Source organism: Betta splendens, chromosome 15 (assembly GCF_900634795.4).
Source record: "Betta splendens chromosome 15, fBetSpl5.4, whole genome shotgun sequence".
Taxonomy (NCBI): Eukaryota; Metazoa; Chordata; class Actinopteri; order Anabantiformes; family Osphronemidae; genus Betta; species Betta splendens.
The window spans coordinates 2,569,348-2,589,329 of NC_040895.2; the positions used below are offsets into that span (position 1 = coordinate 2,569,348).

Genomic DNA, 19,982 nt, shown 5'->3' on the forward strand with positions numbered 1-19,982 from the left:
CTAAGCCAGGGGACAGTTTTAGAAGGACATCTCATGGAATTACTTCACTGCTCATCACCAAATGAAGTTTGGATTTCACTTGAATGTTTATATGGTAAACAGCAGTATTTTGTCTCCAAGAAGGATTGTGGCTTGGTCACATAAATTTTGGCTTTCTCTGCGGTCTGCAGATCAGCTTGAACATGTCTGGAGGTTCTTTGTGGTTCTGTATCCACTATTTGAGCAATCCTACAATTCCATCCATCCATCCCCTTATCCGGGGCCGGGTCGCGGGGGCAGCAGTCTGAGCTGAGTTCCAGACTTCCTTCTCCCTGGACATTTCCTCCAGCTCTTCCGGTGGGACCCCAAGACGTTCCCAGGCCAGCCAAGAGACATAGTCTCTCCAGCGTGTCCTGGGTCTTCCTCGGGGCCTCCTACTGGTGGGACATGCCAGGAACACCTCCCCAGGGAGGCGTCCAGGAGGCATTCGAACCAGATGCCCGAGCCACCTCAACTGGCTCCTCTCAATTTGGAGGAGCAGCGACTACTCCGAGCTCCTCCCGGGTGACAGAGCTCCTCACCTTATCTCTAAGGGAGCGCCCAGCCACTCTGCGGAGGAAGCTCATTTCAGCCGCTTGTATCCGTGACCTTGCCCTTTTGGTCATGACCCAAAGCTCATGACCACAGGTGAGGGGTAGGAAGGCTTTGCCTTTTGGCTCAGCTCTGTCTTCACCACGACGGACCGATACACCGATCGCATTACTGCAGCCGCCACACTGATCCGTCTGTCAAACTCATGCTCCTTCCTTCCCTCACTCGTGAACAAGACCCCAAGATACTTAAACTCCTCCACTTGGGGCAGGAACTCTCCTCCAACCTGGAGAGAGCAAACCACCTTTTTCCGGTCGAGACCCATGGCCTCAGATTCGGAGGAACTGATTCTCATCCCAGCCGCTTCACACTCAGCTGCAAACCGCACCAGCGTATGCTGATGGTCCTGGCCCGATGAAGCCAACAGGACAACATCATCTGCAAAAAGCAGAGATGCTATCCTGCGGTCCCCAAACCAGACCCCCTCCAGCCCCTGGCTGCGCCTAGAAATTCTGTCCATAAAAATAATGAACAGAACCGGTGACAAAGGGCAGCCCTGCCGAAGTCCAACATGCACCAGGAACAGGTCTGACTTATTGCTGGCAATGCGAACCAAGCTCCTGCTCCAGTTGTACAGAGACCGAACAGCCCTTAGCAAAGAGCCCTGGACTTCATACTCCCGGAGCACCCCCCACAGGATGTCACGGGGGACGTGGTCGAATGCCTTCTCCAGATCCACAAAACACATGTAGACTGGTTGGGCAAACTACCACAGACGCTCAAGCACCCTTCTAAGGGGAATAAGGCTGGTCCAGTGTTCCACAACCAGGCCGAAAACCACATTGTTCCTCCTGTATCCGAGGTTTGACTATCGGCCGAATTCTCCTCTCCAGTACCCTGACATAGACTTTGCCAGGGAGGCTGAGAAGTGTGATCCCCCTATAGTTGGAACACACTCTCCTGTCCCCCTTTTTATGAAGAGGGACAACCACCCCGGTTGTCCAGTCCAGAGGTACTGTCCCCCTTGTCCATGCGATGTTGCAGAGGTGTGTCACCCAAGACAGCCCCACAACATCCAGAGACTTGAGGTACTCAGGACGGATCTCATCCACCCCCGCTGCTCTGCCACCCTACAATTCCATGGGCTGTAAACCTTGTAGTGGTGACACAGGGACAATATCGTGTTTTTCCACAATTTCTTCTACCTCACATACCCACTAGGGGGCTACGGTTACCTTCATGATGTGGTTTTCTCACCCGTCAACATCATCTTTCTCTCGCACAATCATTTCAACTTTTAATGCAATAAAAGTTATAGACTTGTCATTCACGATTCTTGTGTAAGTGAAAAACAACCTATTAGGGTCCTTAGTATTTAGAAAATACATGTTTCTCAATGTGACAGGGTTCTTAACGTGGCAGAGCCACATGCACAGCTCAAGACACGGGAATAAGCATAAGCTTGCTTTAATGGCTTTGGCAAGATCCAGTAAACAGGCAAGGGTCATACACAAGAAGACTCACTGGTGACGGTACACACAAGAAGCAGGCAGACTTAGGTAAGTAACAGGCAGAGTTGCTACCAGGCGGGCACAGCAAAAGTACAGACAGGTGGTCAAAAAACAGGAAACAGGCGGATGATCAGAACACGATACGAGTACATAGACGAAAAGCTGGAAAGTAGAGAAATCATGCAACAATCTGGCAGAAGACTGGAGTAATTATTGGAGGTTAAATATAATGTTGGATAAATACAGAACCCATGGAGCATGGTTCACTCAGACCCCCGAAGACCCGGGGATATCCAGATGAGTGTGGTGGAAGTCCCGGATAAGGGTCTGGTCCAGGATGTCCCGAGCCAGAACCCATAACCTTTCTTTGCTGAGTGCAGGATAGGTGCAGAGACGAAGCTCTGCTTGAGGTGCCAAAAAGTGGCATCAGCCTCAGCAGACCAATGGAACCCTAGGTGAGGTAAGTTCATGGAAAGGTGAAGCAATCCTACTGAACCTGCAAATAAAGCGCCAATAAAAATTGGTGAACCCAAGCAACCGCTGCACGCATCGTTAGCATTGTGGCACTGGTCACTCCTCCACCCATGTCTTGGTCATCCTGAAAGCCCCTGTGAGATGATGAAACCTAGAAATGGCACTGTGGGTACGTGAAACATTCATTTCTCCGCCTTCACGTATAACTTGTGCTCCAAGAGGCGCTTCAGGACTTGCCAGAGGTGCGAACGATGCTTCTCTACTGTGCGGGAGAAGATAAGAATATCAGCCAAATTAACAAAGACAAAGACATTGCTCATAAGGCCCAAGACACTGTTGACAAAGGCCTGAAACACAGCTGGAGCATTGGTTAAACCAAAAGGCATCACTCAATATTCATAATGCCCGTTAGGGGTGTTATAGGCCATTTTCCACTCGTCTCCCTCTCTTATTCGCACCAGATGGTGTGCAATGCGGAGGTCTAATTTGGTGAACACCTTGGCCTCAGATAACAGTTCAAATGCAGAAGACAGCAGAGGGAAAGCATAGGAGTCCCATATGATTATGTTGTTGAGGCCCCGGTAGTCAATAAGTGGGTGGAGGGACCTGTCTTTCTTGTCCACGAAAAAGAAGCCATCCGATGAGGGGCGGATGAGACTGGAGGCTAGCGCAGTGTTCAGGTACTTACTGATAGCCTGTCTCTCCTTAGGGGAGAGTTGGTAGAGTCGACCTTTAGGCAGAACTGATCCCGGTCTCAGGGTTTATGGCGCAGTCGTGGTTGTGATGCGGGGGAAGCGACGTAGCCCTTGCTTTGCTAAACACGGTGCGGAGATAACGGTGGCAGTCAGGAACTCTCTCTATCTCCGCATCGTCTTGTCTGGAGGCTTCCAGGGTACAAAACGACATACGATCCGGTATGGGCATCAGTCGGGAAACAGGAACTGAAACAATCTGCTCAGAGTGAGAGTCAGAGAACACCATAGATACTGGTTCAGTGTGATGAGTAATTCTCCAGAGCCAACAGCCAACTAATGCTGCTGTCTTCACCGGTGAGGCAAGTGGTAACATGGCGATCCCCAACCTCTCTGCCAGCTTGGCATCCATGACGCTTGGCATCCATGACGCTGGCGTCGGCTCCAGAGTTGATTAGCAACACCTGCTGGACAGCATTGGTACTACAATACAATGTGACAGTAGGTAAGGAGCGGGTGGTGGCATTACACAACATGGTTTGGCTCGCTACTATCCTCCATCTTAACAGTGAGCCTAGCCATTTAGCGGACAACCCACTGCATAATGTCAGGGATAGCCACAATACATACACAACCCCTGAGAAGGCCGTCTCTGTCTTTCTGCTTCGGAAAGACTAGCTCGGCCCAACTGCATCGGCTCCTCTGCTGGCGAAAGGTCTCCTGTGGCTCGGGTGAAGGGTGGGCTTGACGGTAAATCTGGATTGCCAAGGCAATTAATGCGTTCAACTCACTTGGTAGATCGCGGGCTGCCAGACAGTCCTTTAGGTGTCGGGGGAAGACCTCTGATAAACACAACCCCCAGCGCTGTGGCATCCCAACCGGCCTCTGCTACCAAGGTGCGGAACTAAACGGCATACTTTGCTGTGGTACGTCTGCCCTGCCTCAGGTTAATCAACCTCTGCGTGGCTTCTCGTCCAGGTCTCTCCTAAAAATTCTGCTTTAGTGCATTGGAGAACCCCTTAAAGGTGGACATGCATGAGGACTGATTTTGCCACTCCACTCTGGCCCAGGCTTCTGCCTCCCCAGTCAGGTGGGACATCGCGTAGGCCACCTTGGATTGTTCGGTGGGCAAAGTTCTGTGAATGCAACTCAGAATGGATATCACACTGTGCAAGGTAAGGATGACAGTAAGTCGTCCGCAGACTCAGGTAAGTAGCAGGCAGGTTCGGCAGCAGGCGGCCACAGCAAAAGTACAGACGGGACATAGAGAAACGCTGAAAAGTGGTGAGATTATGCAACAATCTGGCAAAGGACTGGAGTGAATACAATGATAGGTTACTGATTAGCAGCAGCTGGTGAATCATGTGACCGGAGGTAAAGCAACCACTAAACATGATGGGACAGAAAACCAGAAGTCAGCACAATAAAGCAGGAAATGACACAAGTAAAAATTGCAGATTCTGGTGTAGTGACACAATGCAAGGAAAGTGCTTGCCGAAGTTAGTTAAGGCTAAACAAAGGTTTGCAGAAATATAATTCATCTACTTAATTTAAATTCAGCATGTGAACTTCTAAAACCAACTCCTGCATGATGTTTTTAGTAAAATGTTTTGTCTTGAAATTCACTGAATGACTGTTGGTTAGAATATAAATAGGCATGTTACTTTATGACAGGATTATGTTCTGTGTGTTGTCAGTTCATTGCAAACGCCAAAATAAAACATATAGATTATGTCTCCTCTATTTATTTTATTTTGGCTTGGTTCAATCTTTAGTATTTCTGTACCAATTCTCTGTCACCCCTTTTTCAGGGTCCTCCTGGACGAGCAGGCTTTCTGGTAACTGTCTTTTTAACTTGGGTCTTTGTATAAAGTACTTCAATGTGGAAATGCTGTTTACTGCAGTACTAATCTGTCTGGATGGGATATTGTGTACCTGTACTAATTGGGACGTCAAAATCAGAAAACAACTCAACAAAACAAATATTCAAATGTTGCTCTTTGAGTATCATGCAGTTTAACTACTGTAGTCCTTTAATTATTAAAATAAGTAACTCACTATAAAAAAGCAAAACAAAAACAGACAAGGACAGGTTCAACAGTCTGTCCTTTTTACAGTTCTATAAAGATAATGGTCACAATTGAATCCAGTGAGTCCATTTAAAGGACATATTCCATAGTCTGCTTTTCTTATAAGGAAGAATTCTCATGAGATACTTCAAGAATAGAATCTGTGGTAAACAAATATTTTTGCTTCAATTGCCTGATATTTATTTACTTTTTCTTTCTAAATGGCACACCACTACCACCTTTAGGTAGAGCAGCATATTTCCTTGAGCTATTGTTGGCACTCAGAAGGGGCTGAAGACCGTCTCCTATATTTCATGACTGTGCTATGGCCAGAAAAGAGTTGTATTAAAAGCGTGAACACAGTTCTCTGCTCCTTTGTGCAGTGGGTTCCTCTCAGCCACATTATGTAAAGCAGGGGTATCAAACTGAAGTCCTCGAAAATCGCTGTCCTGCTGTTTTTTAACTCTTGTCATCTCCTGTCCCAACTACTACTGATTACCTTGACCATGTGCATTCAGTCAATAAACAGATAATCACTATGTCACCAGTGTTCATCTGTGTAACGTGACCAGAATGAGTTTTAAGTAGAATCCAGCTCTATTTACCGTATAACCTCTGCTAGGAATCAGAGCGACAGCAGAACACACACACACACACACACACACACACACACACACACACACACACACACACACACACACACACACACACACACACACACACACACACACACACACACACACGACACACAGATACAGACACACCCTTGTACTTACATCGAAGTGAGGACCTTCCCTTACATCACATAACTAACTCTCGAACAGGCTTTCAAAGACATGAGGACCAGCCAAAATGTCCTCACTTTGTCAAAATGTCCTTACTTTGTTAGGAAATAATGTTTTTTGGTTCTCATAAGTACACACACATACGCACGCACGCACGCACGCACACAGGCACACACACTATGGGACTAATGAGAGAATTTCCTTTCCTTCCTTTTTCTTTCCTAATCAGCAAATAGAGCTGGAAAACCAGCAGGGACAGTAGCCCTTGAAGACTGGAGCTTGACACTTGTCATATAGAGTCTTCATCTCCAAACCCAAAGCAGCTCCTAGTTTGTCATTTTCTTCGGACTCTCCTGCTTCAAGATTTATTGTATAATATACAGTATATGTAGCCCCTTCCCCTCTCACACGCACAGTAAGGGGTCTCTCTTGACCTCTAGACCTTATAAACCAAGTGCGCGGTAGCGGAGTACTGGGTCTACTTTGTATTATTTAAAACAATAGTAACTAGAAGGTACTGTATAAGAGGCCTGGTCAGATGCCAGGCAGCTTTAATACTATGTGAAATCGGGTCCAGAAGGACTAAGCTCAATTCTAAACTAAATAGAGAACAACAAACGGTAAGGACATAGACTTGGGAGAAAAAAACTAGGGGAGGTATGATGTGGGAATGAGAGCTAAAGGGGCTGTAGCAAGGGAATGAAAACTAAGGGGAACTATGGCATATAGGGAGAAACTGTGGTAAACATTAATAGGCATGGCTAACGGCTATCACAACAAGCAGAATGCACGACTTACATCTACTGAAATGCATGACTTACATGGAAAACAGAAAGAGCATGGCTAGTGGTAGCTGAGGTTGCACATAGATTCTTGCTGTACTCAAGCTAGGCTAGTAGCATAAATGACTTGACACTCTGCACATCTAATGAGAAAAAGACATAGTTCACCACAGAACTGCTTAAAAGTTATGCCTGAACTGAGAACTTAGACCTGCAGAGAATCAAGTATGTATGCTCCAAGGTAGCATGTGGCACATAGTGTGACTAACAAGAGAGAAGAACATGTAAAAGGACAAGGACAGAACAGAAACAGAACAGAAATAACATTGTACAGGACCAGACCATGACATCAAACAATAGTGCTCTTGTAATCGTCTCCTCCTTCACTAAACTACTGTAACACAGTTCCATCAACAGGTGTTTCCCATGGTATGAAGTATTGAGCAGGTGTAGGCGCAGACACAAATAATGTCCATAATATATATAATAATATATAATATAATAATATCCAAACAATGACCCAGCACCGACTGATGGGCTGGGAGGGTATTTGAAAGGAGCAGGTGTTGAACCCGGGATGTTGTCTCTGCAGTCTATGGTACCATACTATTGGCGTGCATGTTGGAGCTTATGTGGGCTGCTGCTGTGTTTTAATGGTTACTTACTGTTCCTGGGTTTACCAATCACTTTTATCTTAAATTTTTTATTGTGGTAATTTTCAACATTATTTTGTTAATTAAAGGGTTAAAAAGGTTTACATTTTACATGCTTGTGAACTAGGCACAGTACAGTGGTCACAGTACTGGTTAGAACTGCATCACGTCCTAGAGTATATTTATATACGGTCAGCCTGGAATTATTCATACCCCTGCAAATTATTTTTATTCAAACCAAAAAAAGCATGACACGGTGTACACAAGAGGCATCATTGTGGAAAAATTGAGATTCTCCAACCTCAAAGGGTTGGAGCCCACCTCTAAAGGAGACTAGTCAGTAACTAGAAAAAGTAATTTCTCGAGAAATTACGTGGGAGAGCTGATCTACTGCCGCAACGATGACAAACGCTGATTAAACTGCTGACGTCAAAAAAGTTGACTACGTCCAAAAGTTGACTACGGCAAAGCGATGAAAACGAGAAAACGTTGACAAAGAATAAAACGATGACAAAAGATGGCGATTAAAAAGATGACCAATGTCATACTAGGATAAGATTAAAATATGACAATGATTCAAAAGTTGACCAGGGTAAAAAATATATCAAAGATTAAAAAGTTGACCAGAGTGCATTGTTGACAATCATAAATAAGCTGACTAGCTTTTTAATTTTTTTTTAATAAGAAAGTATTTGTAAATAATTACCTGTGTAATAGTTTAATAACTAGTAGAAATTTACCAGTCAGAAACAAAAATCTTGCCATTTAAGGTAATAAATTACATTGGTGCTTTTATTTTGAAAGGATTTAGAGGTTGTGTGTGGGCGATTACTAAACTATAAAATAGTCATTAGATAGTCATAATTTATCATTCAATAGCAAGAATAGCCCTAATAAAGCAAAAGATTTAGATTTAGCCCTTTCAGAATAAAAGCACCCTAATAGGTTTGAGTGGCTATTTACTGAACTCTAAAGTAGTCTCTATAACGATTGGCAAGTATTCAGAACCACAAATTTTCTAATCAATCTTGCCATTAAAGGTAATAAATTGTAATTGGTGCTTTTATTTTGAAAGGATTTAGAGGAAATGTGTGGGGGTAATAGCGTAACTGTCAATTAGTCTTTAAATAATCATAATTACCCATTCAAAGGCAAAAACAGTGCAGTTAAAGCTAATAATTGGCATTGGTGCTTTTATTTTGAAAGGATTTAGAGGAAGCATGTGTGGGTAATTACTAAACTGTTAATCTATCTTTAAAAAGTCATAATTACCCATCTAAAAGCAGAAATACTGCTATTAAAGCTAATTATTTGGCTTGGTGCTTTTATTTTGAAAGGATTAAGAGGAAGTGTGTGCTTAATTACTACACAATCCAATAGTGTAGTTGAGTAATCAGTAATATGCATGGAACTGCTGTCTACACTGAGCATCAGCAGTTTGACCTGTCAGTGAAATCTGCAGCTGCGCCGTCGCCATGGAGACGAATGGCGGGAAAATCAGGCTCACTCTGCTCTGTAAAAGCAGAGTTTCACCCTGTATAAACAGGCTTGTTCCAGCTAAACCATGATAGTTATCACAAAAATTATTTCATTTTACGAGTCCCAAGGCTTCAATGAGCAAATGGTGTGAATTTTATGTTTGAGGACAAAAGCTTGTAGCCACAGTGGCAATTTCAAAATATGTCTCCTCTGTTTTTCTCCCCAGACGTCTGCTGAAAATTATCATTAGAGTCTATGGGAGAATTTCGGGATCTCTCTGCGCTTTGAGGTTGATAGCGACTAAAGTATAGGTCTGAGGGTAAAGCCAGACACATCATTAGAAAGAAGACAATTATGACTACGATTTAGTGAAGTAATTACGTTGATAGAGTAAAAATTGTGGCTGTAGCGACAAGTTAAAGACTGAAGTTCTATCTTAAAAAAACGTCCCCTCGCACTCTGGCTGTGACATCACGCACTCTAAATAACGCAATACACACTAATGGAAAAGATGAAAATTGACCAAAAACCACCCAATATTTAAACTGCTATAAATCAGAAACTATTAAAGATATTTAAACGATTTCTGGAAGATTAATAGTTGAATAGTTGAAGATTATTTTGTAGTTTAAATGGTGTCTGTAGCTTAAAGTATGCAGAAGTAGTTAAAGCTGAAAGTAGACAAAGCTGAAGAGAATTTGAAAAGTTGTTCCCATTCATTTTAATGGGAAAAAAAAAAGTTAAAAAAAGCTTAATAACTTGAAAAATATGAAACATATGAATGAGAAAAGTAATAGCACACTTCTCCTTAAAAAGCTGAACATTTTGATATTGGAATCGTTTCTGTAGCTGAAAGTATGCGGGACTAGTTAGATGCAGAAAAACGGGGGGAAGAAAAATAATAATAAAGCTTAGAAAAACAATACAGTGAATGCTTTGCAGCATTCACTGTGATAATAAAGAGCGAAGATCTCAATAGTGTGAGAGCTGTTCAGCTCTCCCACTAATAAAGAGCGAAGATATCAATAGTGTGAGAGCTGTTCAGCTCTCCCACTAATTATAGGAAACCTTTGGTTGCTGTAATAGCCAATAAACGCATTTCTATCAATTGTTGAGAAGCGACAAATATGGTGGAAAAGGACATTTTTTGTTCAAATGTAAAATGCTTCTTGTACATTGTCTTATCAATTCCGGTTAGCAAAACATCTTGCTGGTTAAATGAAAGTAACTTTCAGTTAGAATTTGTTAGGGGGAATGAATCATTAGTGGTGATGAATTTATCATGGTAATGAATTGTGTATGCCATCAATGGAAAATAAATCAGGCCCAAGAATAGCAGCCTGGTCTTTTAAAATGCTTTTTACAAGCATTTCTCTATCCTAAATGTGGCCCTGCACATCTATGCTACACCCCAGAATGAGGTTTTACTTACAATGTATAGGCTGATGATTTTCCCAGTGCATGTCCTGAAGTGTGTGTATCTAACACTGGTTTAATGTCTCTTTGTTTTGTCTTTCCTCCTTTCACACTTCTTTGCATGCAACTGTGTCTGCTGTAACTGATCCCAGGGCTTAAAAGGACACACAGGGGAGAAGGTAAGCTTAGAAGAATGTATCACTCTGTAACATGCAATATACGGTATGACCAGTAAAAGGTTACGGTAACCACGCTCATTGTATTCCTCCTTTGGTTTAGTATAACTTATGGTCTGGAGAGTGTGTGAGGTGAAGTTTGTCCGTAGATGGCTGTACTGTGTGCCCAGGTGGAATGAGGCCACATAAGCCAAACAGAGCACAATTATTTTAGGCTGAAATTGTTGCCTCGTAAATTACAAAAACAGAGCATAACAGCACTGTTTTTAAATGTATGTGAATGTACGTAGTTCGAACATCAAACCAATTTTTTGAAGTTCAACAGCTGGGAAACAGCTCTTGGTCTGGAAAACTGGTTACACACAATAACCCCAGCTCTTTGCTTGTCTAGAACCAAAAACTGCCTTCGGCAGGGGGCAAAAGTGGTGGAGCAGTAGACTGAGATGTTTTGCAGGAGACCCAGTTTATCCCCCCAGATGGTGGGGTAGAACACACACACTTAAATTGCACACTATTTTACTTTATTAGCATTAGGAAAATGCTAAAAGTAATAGAAGCTATGCTTAATGTAGCAAGAGCAACCAAAAAGATCAAACCTACAGTTAGCACTGTGTGTGGTGATTTCTATGAGCAGATTGGGGAGGAGCAGTAGTTGTAGTTTTAGAGGTACAGAAATGTCTGTACTGTATTTCTTTTCTTTACTAGAAGCTCTACTAGACATGTTGTGTGCATGCCCACCATTAACTTAGAGAAGGTACTGTATTTATACTGTGTGAGGGTACAGGATGTACATTATGGACATCTGCTGTCTTTGACCACTTGTATTGTGTTGATTTTCTTTGATCTTTTGTCACCGGCGACATAAGAGAACCGCATATCCATTTTAATGCTATGGTGTTTTGTCTTACTTTTGTGTTTGTCCTCAGGGAGCACCAGGCGAGCCAGGGCTGTCAATCATTGGACCAAGAGGGCCTCCTGTAAGTATCTGCACCTCTCCCTAGCACTATTAAGCATCTAATCTTAAATGATTGCTGCTTTCCTGCATGCCAGGCTACTCTGCTTAATATGTTTGATTCAGAAGACGTTTCACTTGAAATAGGATAAATAATTGTTGTGTCTTAAGAAGTACTGTGCAGTAAAAGAACTTGGCTAAGGTTTATGTTACTGTATTATGCCTGAATTCTTTACTCAAGACCGATTAAATGAACCACATATTCTATTTGTCTATAGCTGCTAAAAAATGTTCTTTTTAAAAAGTGTGGAGTTTGAAGCTCATTTGCAAATTGTGGTAATGCCAACTGTATTCAATAAGTGTGAATGGTGACCTTGAACCAATGATAGAGAAGTGAGTAAGGCAGTACGTCAGTAAGTAAGTGCTACAGACTTCTCACAGTAGTCTCATAAAAACAAAACAAACTGCGGTCCTCGGGCCCATGTCCCTGCTGGTTTTCCAACTCTCCCTGCTGATTACCTTGGACAGGTGTGTTAGTTGGCTCACCCAGCTGCTGATTGACTGAACACCCTTGATCAAGCTAATCAGCAGGCTAGCAGGGGACTGGTTTGAGTTTGAAACCCCTGTCATAGAACTTCTTTTTCATCTTTTCATCTTCATCTAGATGGCTGGAAGACAAGCAGAATGATGAGAAAGACAATTTATTTTGCAATCACAAGCAGAACATAAGATGTCATCAGCAGAATTAAACATATGCTGTTTCTAGGTTCGTGTTTTCAATATTTGAGGCTAAAATAAATTGACTTGGACTAGAAATAAACCACAATATTTTATTGAGTTTGCTTTGACAGTATGTGGTTCATTTAATTGGTCTTGAGTAAAAAATTTAGGCATAGTACAGTAACATAAACCTTAGCCACGTTCTTTTACTGCACAGTAATTAGACACAACACTTATTTATCTTATCTCAAGTGAATCTTCTTCTGAATCAAACATGTTAAGCAGAGTAGCCTGGCATGCAGGAAAACAGCAATCATTTAAGATTAGATGCTTAATAGTATCTCACTAAATCTTTAAGAATAACTGAATGAATTACAGAAGTATTTGCATCAACAGGCAGCATGTGTACAGTAGCTCCTTTACTTGTCCCATTTTTTTTGCTCTCCAATCTCAACAAAATCATGAGGAAAGATGGGTAATGCACTTGTCAGAAGGGTGGAGGTGTGTATAGCACCTACTGTCCTTTGACTGCAATTGCAGGAGGCGAGAAGGGCAATGAGCATGATCCTGGACGCTTGGTAGTGGCTTAGTCTGAATGTGTAGATCATTATACTGTAACAATAATCCAAGATAACATGCAAAAATCATGAATGAAGTTACGATGCATTTAACACAAAACACAGTGACAATACTGGTCTGTGTAGTAAATTTTGGGCGATGTCAGCCTGGATACAGATGCTGCGCCATCAATGACTGGGCAAAGAGCAGGCGCAACAAAGGTGTCACGCAGTATTATGACAGCATACGTTTTTCACATTGAAGCTGTCATTGTGGCAACTCGCCGGTGGTGATGCAGCTCACTTCCCTTGTGTGTGCGACCCAACATGTGGCAGACATGAAGCGCATCAAATGTAAAATAACGGGACTGTTACGGGGGTAACGCTTTCAGGTTTTTGGTGAACTAGAGAAAGACTTTAAAGTTTTTTGCTCACCATTCGCCGTGAACCCATTTGATCTACCCGTTATCATTTAACTTCACAGCGTGACTTTGATTTGAACGACACATTGGCTGCAGGTGGCTTCAACACATTTTATAAGAATCGCTTGCCAGGTTACCCCAACTTGACAGCCCTTGCTGCAAAACTGTTGTGTTTGGAAGCACATATCTTTGTGAGCAAGTTTTCTCTGTAATGAGCATAAATAAAACAAAGCTTCAATTTCATGCTGAAGTTGGCTGCTACTTACTCTAGAACGTGAGGCCTGATATTGATGCGCTGGTGAAAGCTGAAAGATGCCAGGTATTAGGAATCAAATACAGTAAACTATGCAACCCCACTTAAAGTGCTGCATGAGAAACCCTGACATAGGTCTGTGACATACTTCTGTGAATCATTGAGGCGATGTGTGTTCTTTGTCCTTGCAATTTTCAAATAACTTGAGGTGTTTTATGATCAATGGAGACACGTATTGGGCTTTTGGATACACTGTCTTCAGGCTCCAGCTCTATGTTTTATCTTTATCATAACAAAGAAAACAATCTAAAGTTGTTGTTTTTAAGTTATATATGCCATGATTTTACCAGTCCGGCCCACTTGGGAATAGATTTTCCTCAATGTGGCCCCTGAGCTAGTTTGACACCTATGAGCTAATACAATGATCTTCTATTTTATGCCGTGAGTAGCTGAATGCTGGAGCCATGCATGTTCCTAAAAAAATGACAAAATCCTCCTCTTGGGTAAAACCATCACATCTCAAAAGTCATTTGTCACACATGTTCAAATTCAAGGACATTTATAATTTCCAGGAATTGTGATTTTGTATGAGAGAGAGACATATTGAAATACATTTAGTCAGTAACGAAGAGAGGATGTTCTACTTACATTAGGTACTTTATTATATTTAAAAGTATATCGTTCACATTGTTTAATCTCAGACATACCTGCTTTATACTGTTTAAGATTTTAGATTTTTATATGTCAATAAGATAAGTGGCCACTGAGCTTTCTATCCTGGCAGTGATCCAATCAGTGGCAAAATACAATGTGCCACTTTTTTACAATTTACTAAGAATTGTGTGCATTGGTGGGAGACACCTAGATTATTGCAAAACTGCTTAGGCGAGTCCTTAGTTGATGATGCTGGCTTCACACAGTTTGTAGGTGATGGTCTAAAAGTGGGGCATCCAAAAACAAGCCGACGTGCCTCATTACCACTGCGAAGGCAAAAATTATATAAACAATTATTTATTGTTCAAAATTAATGAAAATTCACCACATTGATCATAATCTGGACATGGTTGTCAGGTAGGCTTGGAAGATAGCAGAATTTTTCTGGTCCAGAATAACGCAGCAGCAGTATACCACATGGTCGACATCAGGTGAAACAGCACCCTGCAGCACTGATCTCCCACTCATTACTGCATACGAGTACCATTCAGTTAGTTAGGTTATTTTACATTGTGCTTTCTGAAAAGAGCTTTAGCGTTCAAAGTACTGTAACTCATCAGCCTGCTGCCTGAAAACGACCCTAATTTCGGGATGAGAAATCTTTCCATCTGGACATTAACCTGATGATTCTGTTGTAAATTTGTGTTTCCTCTTGACACCATAAGCTCAGACTGAGGTTTTGGACTGTGGCTTCTGCAGGCAGAGTAACACTCAAGCTCTAGTGAAACATGCCCACAGAATGTGCCAACATCAGAGCCAGTAAATACTCTAATAAATAAATAATCTGTCCCTGCTTTTCACTTTTTCTCAGCTAGCAGTCACTCTTGCAACCCAGTCAGGTTCGCAAGACTGGTGGCTGGTCCTGGTGACAAGTGGCTACATATGACACACGGAATAGATAGATGATGGTTGTTGGGTGCTAGTGAGTTATTTACAAAAATGAACAAATAAAGAATATAAACTGCAGCTTTCTGTGTCACATTTAACAGTGGTTATTGCACGAAGACTGTGTCATTGAGTCATTGTATTGTGTAACCGGTAGAGTTCAGCTCAGAAAAAGCCTGGGGAAAGCTGGCTCTGTGTCTGGTGGTCCTGGTGGCCATAGCTCTGTGGCACCTGTCAGAAGGGAGGAGTTTGAACAGTTTGTATGCAGGGTGTGTGGGGTCAGCAGTGACCAGTTTTTTTTGTCTGGGCCGGTACAGGTGCTCAATTGAAGGAAGCTCAGTACCAATGATCTTCTCTGCTGACCAGACCACCCGCTGCAGTCTATGTCTGTGTGCTGTTTGGTGGCTGAACCAAATAGAGGTGGTGGAGGTGCAGAGGACCAACTGGATGATGGTCGTGTAAAAGACTCATCACCATCCTGGATAAACCCAACAACGGTCATCTTGTCTGCATACTTCAGGAGTTTCACAGACGGGTTCCCTGAGATACAGTTATTGGTATAAGGAGAGAAGAGCAGTCGGGAGAGGCCACATCCCTGTGGTGTGCCAATGCTGATGGCGTGGGTGCCAAATGTGATGCTGCCCAGCCTTACCTGCTGTCCCCTGTTGGTCAGGAAGCTCCTGATCCACTGACACGTGGGATTGGGGACGGTGAGCTGGGTCAGTTTATAGTGGAGTATTCTAGGGGTGATTGTATTGAAGGCTGAGCTGAAGTCCACAAACAGGATCCTGGCATACTGAATGTACCCGAGAGATCCAGCTGCTGCAGGATGTAGAGGGGTCCCAGGTTTATTGCATTGTCCGCTGACCTGTTTTTCTTGCGAACTGCAGGGGGTCTGTGATGTTTTTCAGATGCCTCAAGACCAGCCTCTCAAACGTCTTCATGACCACTGACGTCTGGGCAACAGGTTGTTCAGGCTGGTGATGGTAGTTTCTTAGGAAGTGGCACAATGGTGGGCTGTCTGAAGACGTTGGGCACTGTACACAGCTGCAGGGAGAGGTTTGATATCTGGGCGATGATTGGTGCCAGCTGGTCAGCAGTGACTCTGAGGCAGGTGGGAAAAACACCACCAAAACCAGAAAGGTCCGGGGGCCTTCAAACGAGCAGGTGAGCAGGTTTGCTAGCCTCAGGTTGTGGAGATGGCTTTCTGTAGTTGGTTATGTGCTGAAGGCCTCTTCAGACTGACGCAGAGTCACTCAAAAAAACAAACATCATAACATGAGCTATTTACGTCAAACCGTTAGTCAGCTTGATACTGAACTGTATCACTAGTGAGTGTAGTTCAGTCAATCACTGAGGGACTGGGTAATATTGACTCCCATTATGTTCATCTTTCTTTTTAGGGACAACCTGGAACAAGAGGATTTCCAGGATTTCCAGTAAGTCATTGACACAGTAAATGATGTACTATATTATTCCACTTACTGTCATTTTCCAATGCTGGACCTTGGTTACATCTAAATATTTCCTACAGTATACACTGCTCAAATCACAGGTCAATAACATAAACAGTTGAAAAAAACTCATCTGCCCATGTTTCAACATAATTGTGTATTATAAGTAAGAATAAACAATTAACTTTTTGAGATTTGAGTTTTATATAGCCAAAATAAAGAAAAGTAACAATTTAATGTACAACTGTAATAAAGCAAGAATACATCAAAACTATAAGTAAAACAATTTAACTAATTCCCAATACGAAAAATACCCTGTTCTCTATTGTGAACTCAGTGATTGTTTGATCTCCGACTTGTCAGGGTGCAAACGGTGTTAGGGGAAATTGTACGTGCTTGCATGTGTGCGTGAGAGAGAGAGAGAGTTGCGGGTTTCTGTGTTAAGTTTGCTCTGTCGTGTGTGCAGTACTTACTGGGTTGGTTAGCTAGCTGGCATGCGCTGCACTCTGGCCGTGCCCCTCCTTCACTGGCTGCGGGTCGGCGGTGAGGTTGATCCCTCACGTTGGGTCCTTGTTGAACCGATTGCCGTGTTTGGCTTGTAAACTGTCAGGTCTGCTTCTCCAGCAGCCTGTGTGAGCACAGCAGCACTTGGGTTCCCATTAGTGATCCTCGCGACACCGTGCATATGGAAATGCCACATTCATGCCTCTCACTGTTTATCTAGGTGCTTTTGGACACATACTCCTACATTTTGTAGCTAAGTTCCGTACTGGAGCATAGCGCAGAAAAAGTACCAGGGTGGCTGAAGAGGGGAGAGAGTGTGGCGCTCTTGCCAACATTATTTGCAGTTTATTTCCTGTGTTTTGAGAAAGAAAAGAGAACGCTTTCCTTTGATTTGGCAGAAGCCGTTTTCTATAAGGAGTTGTCTGCAACACCTCTAGACCAGTGACATTTACTGTATAACTGTGGCACCACTGATGCCCACCACCTCTGATCAGTTAACGTTTTTTAATAACAGTCACTATGGTACATAGCTGTTGTATTGGTTGAAACATGTCTGCACATGCACACCTGTAGAGGATTTTTTGCATGGGTTACATGGTTACAGATTCGATTTTTTTTTTAAGAAAGAGGGATAAGGGGAAATATGTAGTGCCATGTCCCTATTTGTATGGTCGAAAGTGAAGGGGGGGGCGTTTTACCCACTCCTGGGCCTCCCCTGGTTTCAGGCTGGATTCTTGTATGCACAAAACCACTAATAAATGAAATTGAGCTTTGCTGACGTTTCCTTGCATCAGGCCTCACATGGCAGCTTTGGCTGCCCATTCCTCACGAGTAGAGGAGTGGGGACTGAAGCACCACAGCCTGTTTTGGCAGCCTCCTGCAGGGCCAGTGACTCCTGCACTGGCTGGCTGGTGCATGCAGTGTCTCATGGACCTAGGCAAGGCGAGCTGAACAGAAACTGAGTTGACCCAGATGATTGGGAATGGCCCATTGAACTTCTGCGCAACCTTACGTGAAGCAACACGTAGGGGAAGGTCCTTAGTGGACAACCAATTCTTGTCTCCTACTCGAAGCTCCGGTTGGCTGCCGCCTTCTGCCCTGCCTAGGACCGCAGCATGACCTGCAGAGCCTGCCGCCAGGACCTTTGGCAGCGTCTAATAAGCGCATGTGCCGACGGAACCCGGACCTCCTCCTCTAATGCTGGGAACAGGGGAGGCTGAAACCCGTAGGCACACTGGAACGGTGTTAGGTTAGCCCTGTGGATGAACACGGGAGGGTATTGTGGGCGTATTCCACCCACACCAGTTGCTTGGACCAGGCGGTGGGGTTCTTGGAGGCAAGGATCCGGAGTTTCGTCTTCAGCTGCTGGTTGGTCCTCTCCATCAGGCCGTTGGATTCTGGATGATACCCAGACGTTAGGCTGACCACTGCTCCCAGCAGCGCGCAGAATTCTCTCCAGAATTGGGAGACAAACTGGGGGCCCCTGTCTGACACCACACCGGTAGAGCCTGAAAACATGCTCCAGCACCGCCTGGGCAGTCTGCTTTGCGTTGGGCAGCTTAGTCAGTGGTATGAAGTGCGCCATCCAAGAAAACTCGTCGATCACTGTCAGTACCACCGTGTGCCCCTGCGAGACTGGCAGACCGGTCACAAAATCCAGGGCGATGTGTGACCACGGCCTGTGCGGCACCGGAAGAGGGTGCAACATGCCCGCTGGAGGTGTATTTGGCGTCTTGTGCGTGGCAAAGTGTGGACACGCGGCCACGTACTCCCTGACGTCCCTCTGGAACCCCGGTCACCAGAACCGGCTCCCAACCACGAACGCCGTGCGGCGCCCTCCAGGCTGACCACTGATCCAGCATGTGTGCGCCCATTGTAAGACGTCCACTCTTAACACTGGAGGTACAAATAACCGACAAGATTGTGGCACTGGCCTGTTCTGGATGGCTGCCTTTAGAAAGAAGAAGAAGAAGAAGAAATTAACCCTTAATAGTCCTACAGTGGGGAAATCCATTCTCTGCATTTGACCCATCCCCCTTGGGGGAGCAGTGAGCTGCCACATGAGCGGCGCTCGGGGAGCTAGCGCGAAGTGTCTTGCTCAGGGACACACCTGAAGCCGAGGCGGGGGATCGAACCGCAGACCTTTTGCCTTCCGAGGTCGACACGCTACCAACTGAGCTACCAGGCCGCCTCGTGCCTCGATTACTCGTGCCTCGATTCCCCACGTCACTGCCCCGACCACGCAGTCCGCCGGCAGGATGGTGGCTGGTTCTGCCTCCTCCAGACCTGTTTCCTGCAACCGGGACATGGCGTCTGGCTTGGTGTTTTTTGACCCTCGGCGGTAAGATAGATGGAAAAATAAAGCGTGCAAAGAATAGTGACCACCGTGCCTGACGGGAGTTCAGACGCTTGGCCAACTTCATGTACTTTAGATTTTTGTAATCTGTATAGACCAGAAATGGCTGGTCCGCTCACTCTAGCAAGTGTCTCCGCTCCTCCAGCGCCGCCTTAATTGCTCGCAGTTCTCGATCCTCGATGTCATAGTTCCGCTCCACCTGTGACGGAGCCGCTATGGAGCTGAAACACTGTATGAAGTGCCTGTAAAAGTTGGTGAACCCCAGGAACAGTGGACGTCTCGCCGACTCTGCGTGTGGGCCACGCCTCCACCACCTGGGTCTTACCGGGATCCATGCCAATGCGACCCTGGGAAAGGATGAAACCTAGGACTGACACTGTGGAGACGTGAAACTCACACTTCTCGGCCTTCACGAAAAGCTGGTTCTCCAACAGCCTCCCTAGGACTTTCCTCACGTGCTGGCGGTACTCCTCCTCTGATTTTGAAAAGATCAGGATATCGTCAAGATAAAGTAATACAAAATTGTTAATCATCTCCCCCAGCACGTCATTTACCAAC

General features: G+C 44.2%; 1 protein-coding gene across 20 annotated transcripts in view; it reads left to right on the forward strand.

Annotated features, from left to right (window-relative positions):
* col13a1 (collagen, type XIII, alpha 1) overlaps positions 1–19,982 on the forward strand; it is a 203,537-nt gene that overhangs the window by 47,121 nt on the left and 136,434 nt on the right. For 18 of the 20 annotated variants that reach the window (XM_055502799.1, XM_055502800.1, XM_055502795.1 and 15 more), the window contains exons 4-7: positions 5,059–5,085; positions 10,584–10,610; positions 11,534–11,584; positions 16,514–16,549. In XM_055502799.1, coding sequence (XP_055358774.1) covers positions 5,059–5,085; positions 10,584–10,610; positions 11,534–11,584; positions 16,514–16,549 — 141 coding nt within the window. The remainder of the gene's footprint in view (positions 1–5,058; positions 5,086–10,583; positions 10,611–11,533; positions 11,585–16,513; positions 16,550–19,982) is intronic. The other 2 variants (XM_055502788.1, XM_055502806.1) reach the window with 2 other exon arrangements.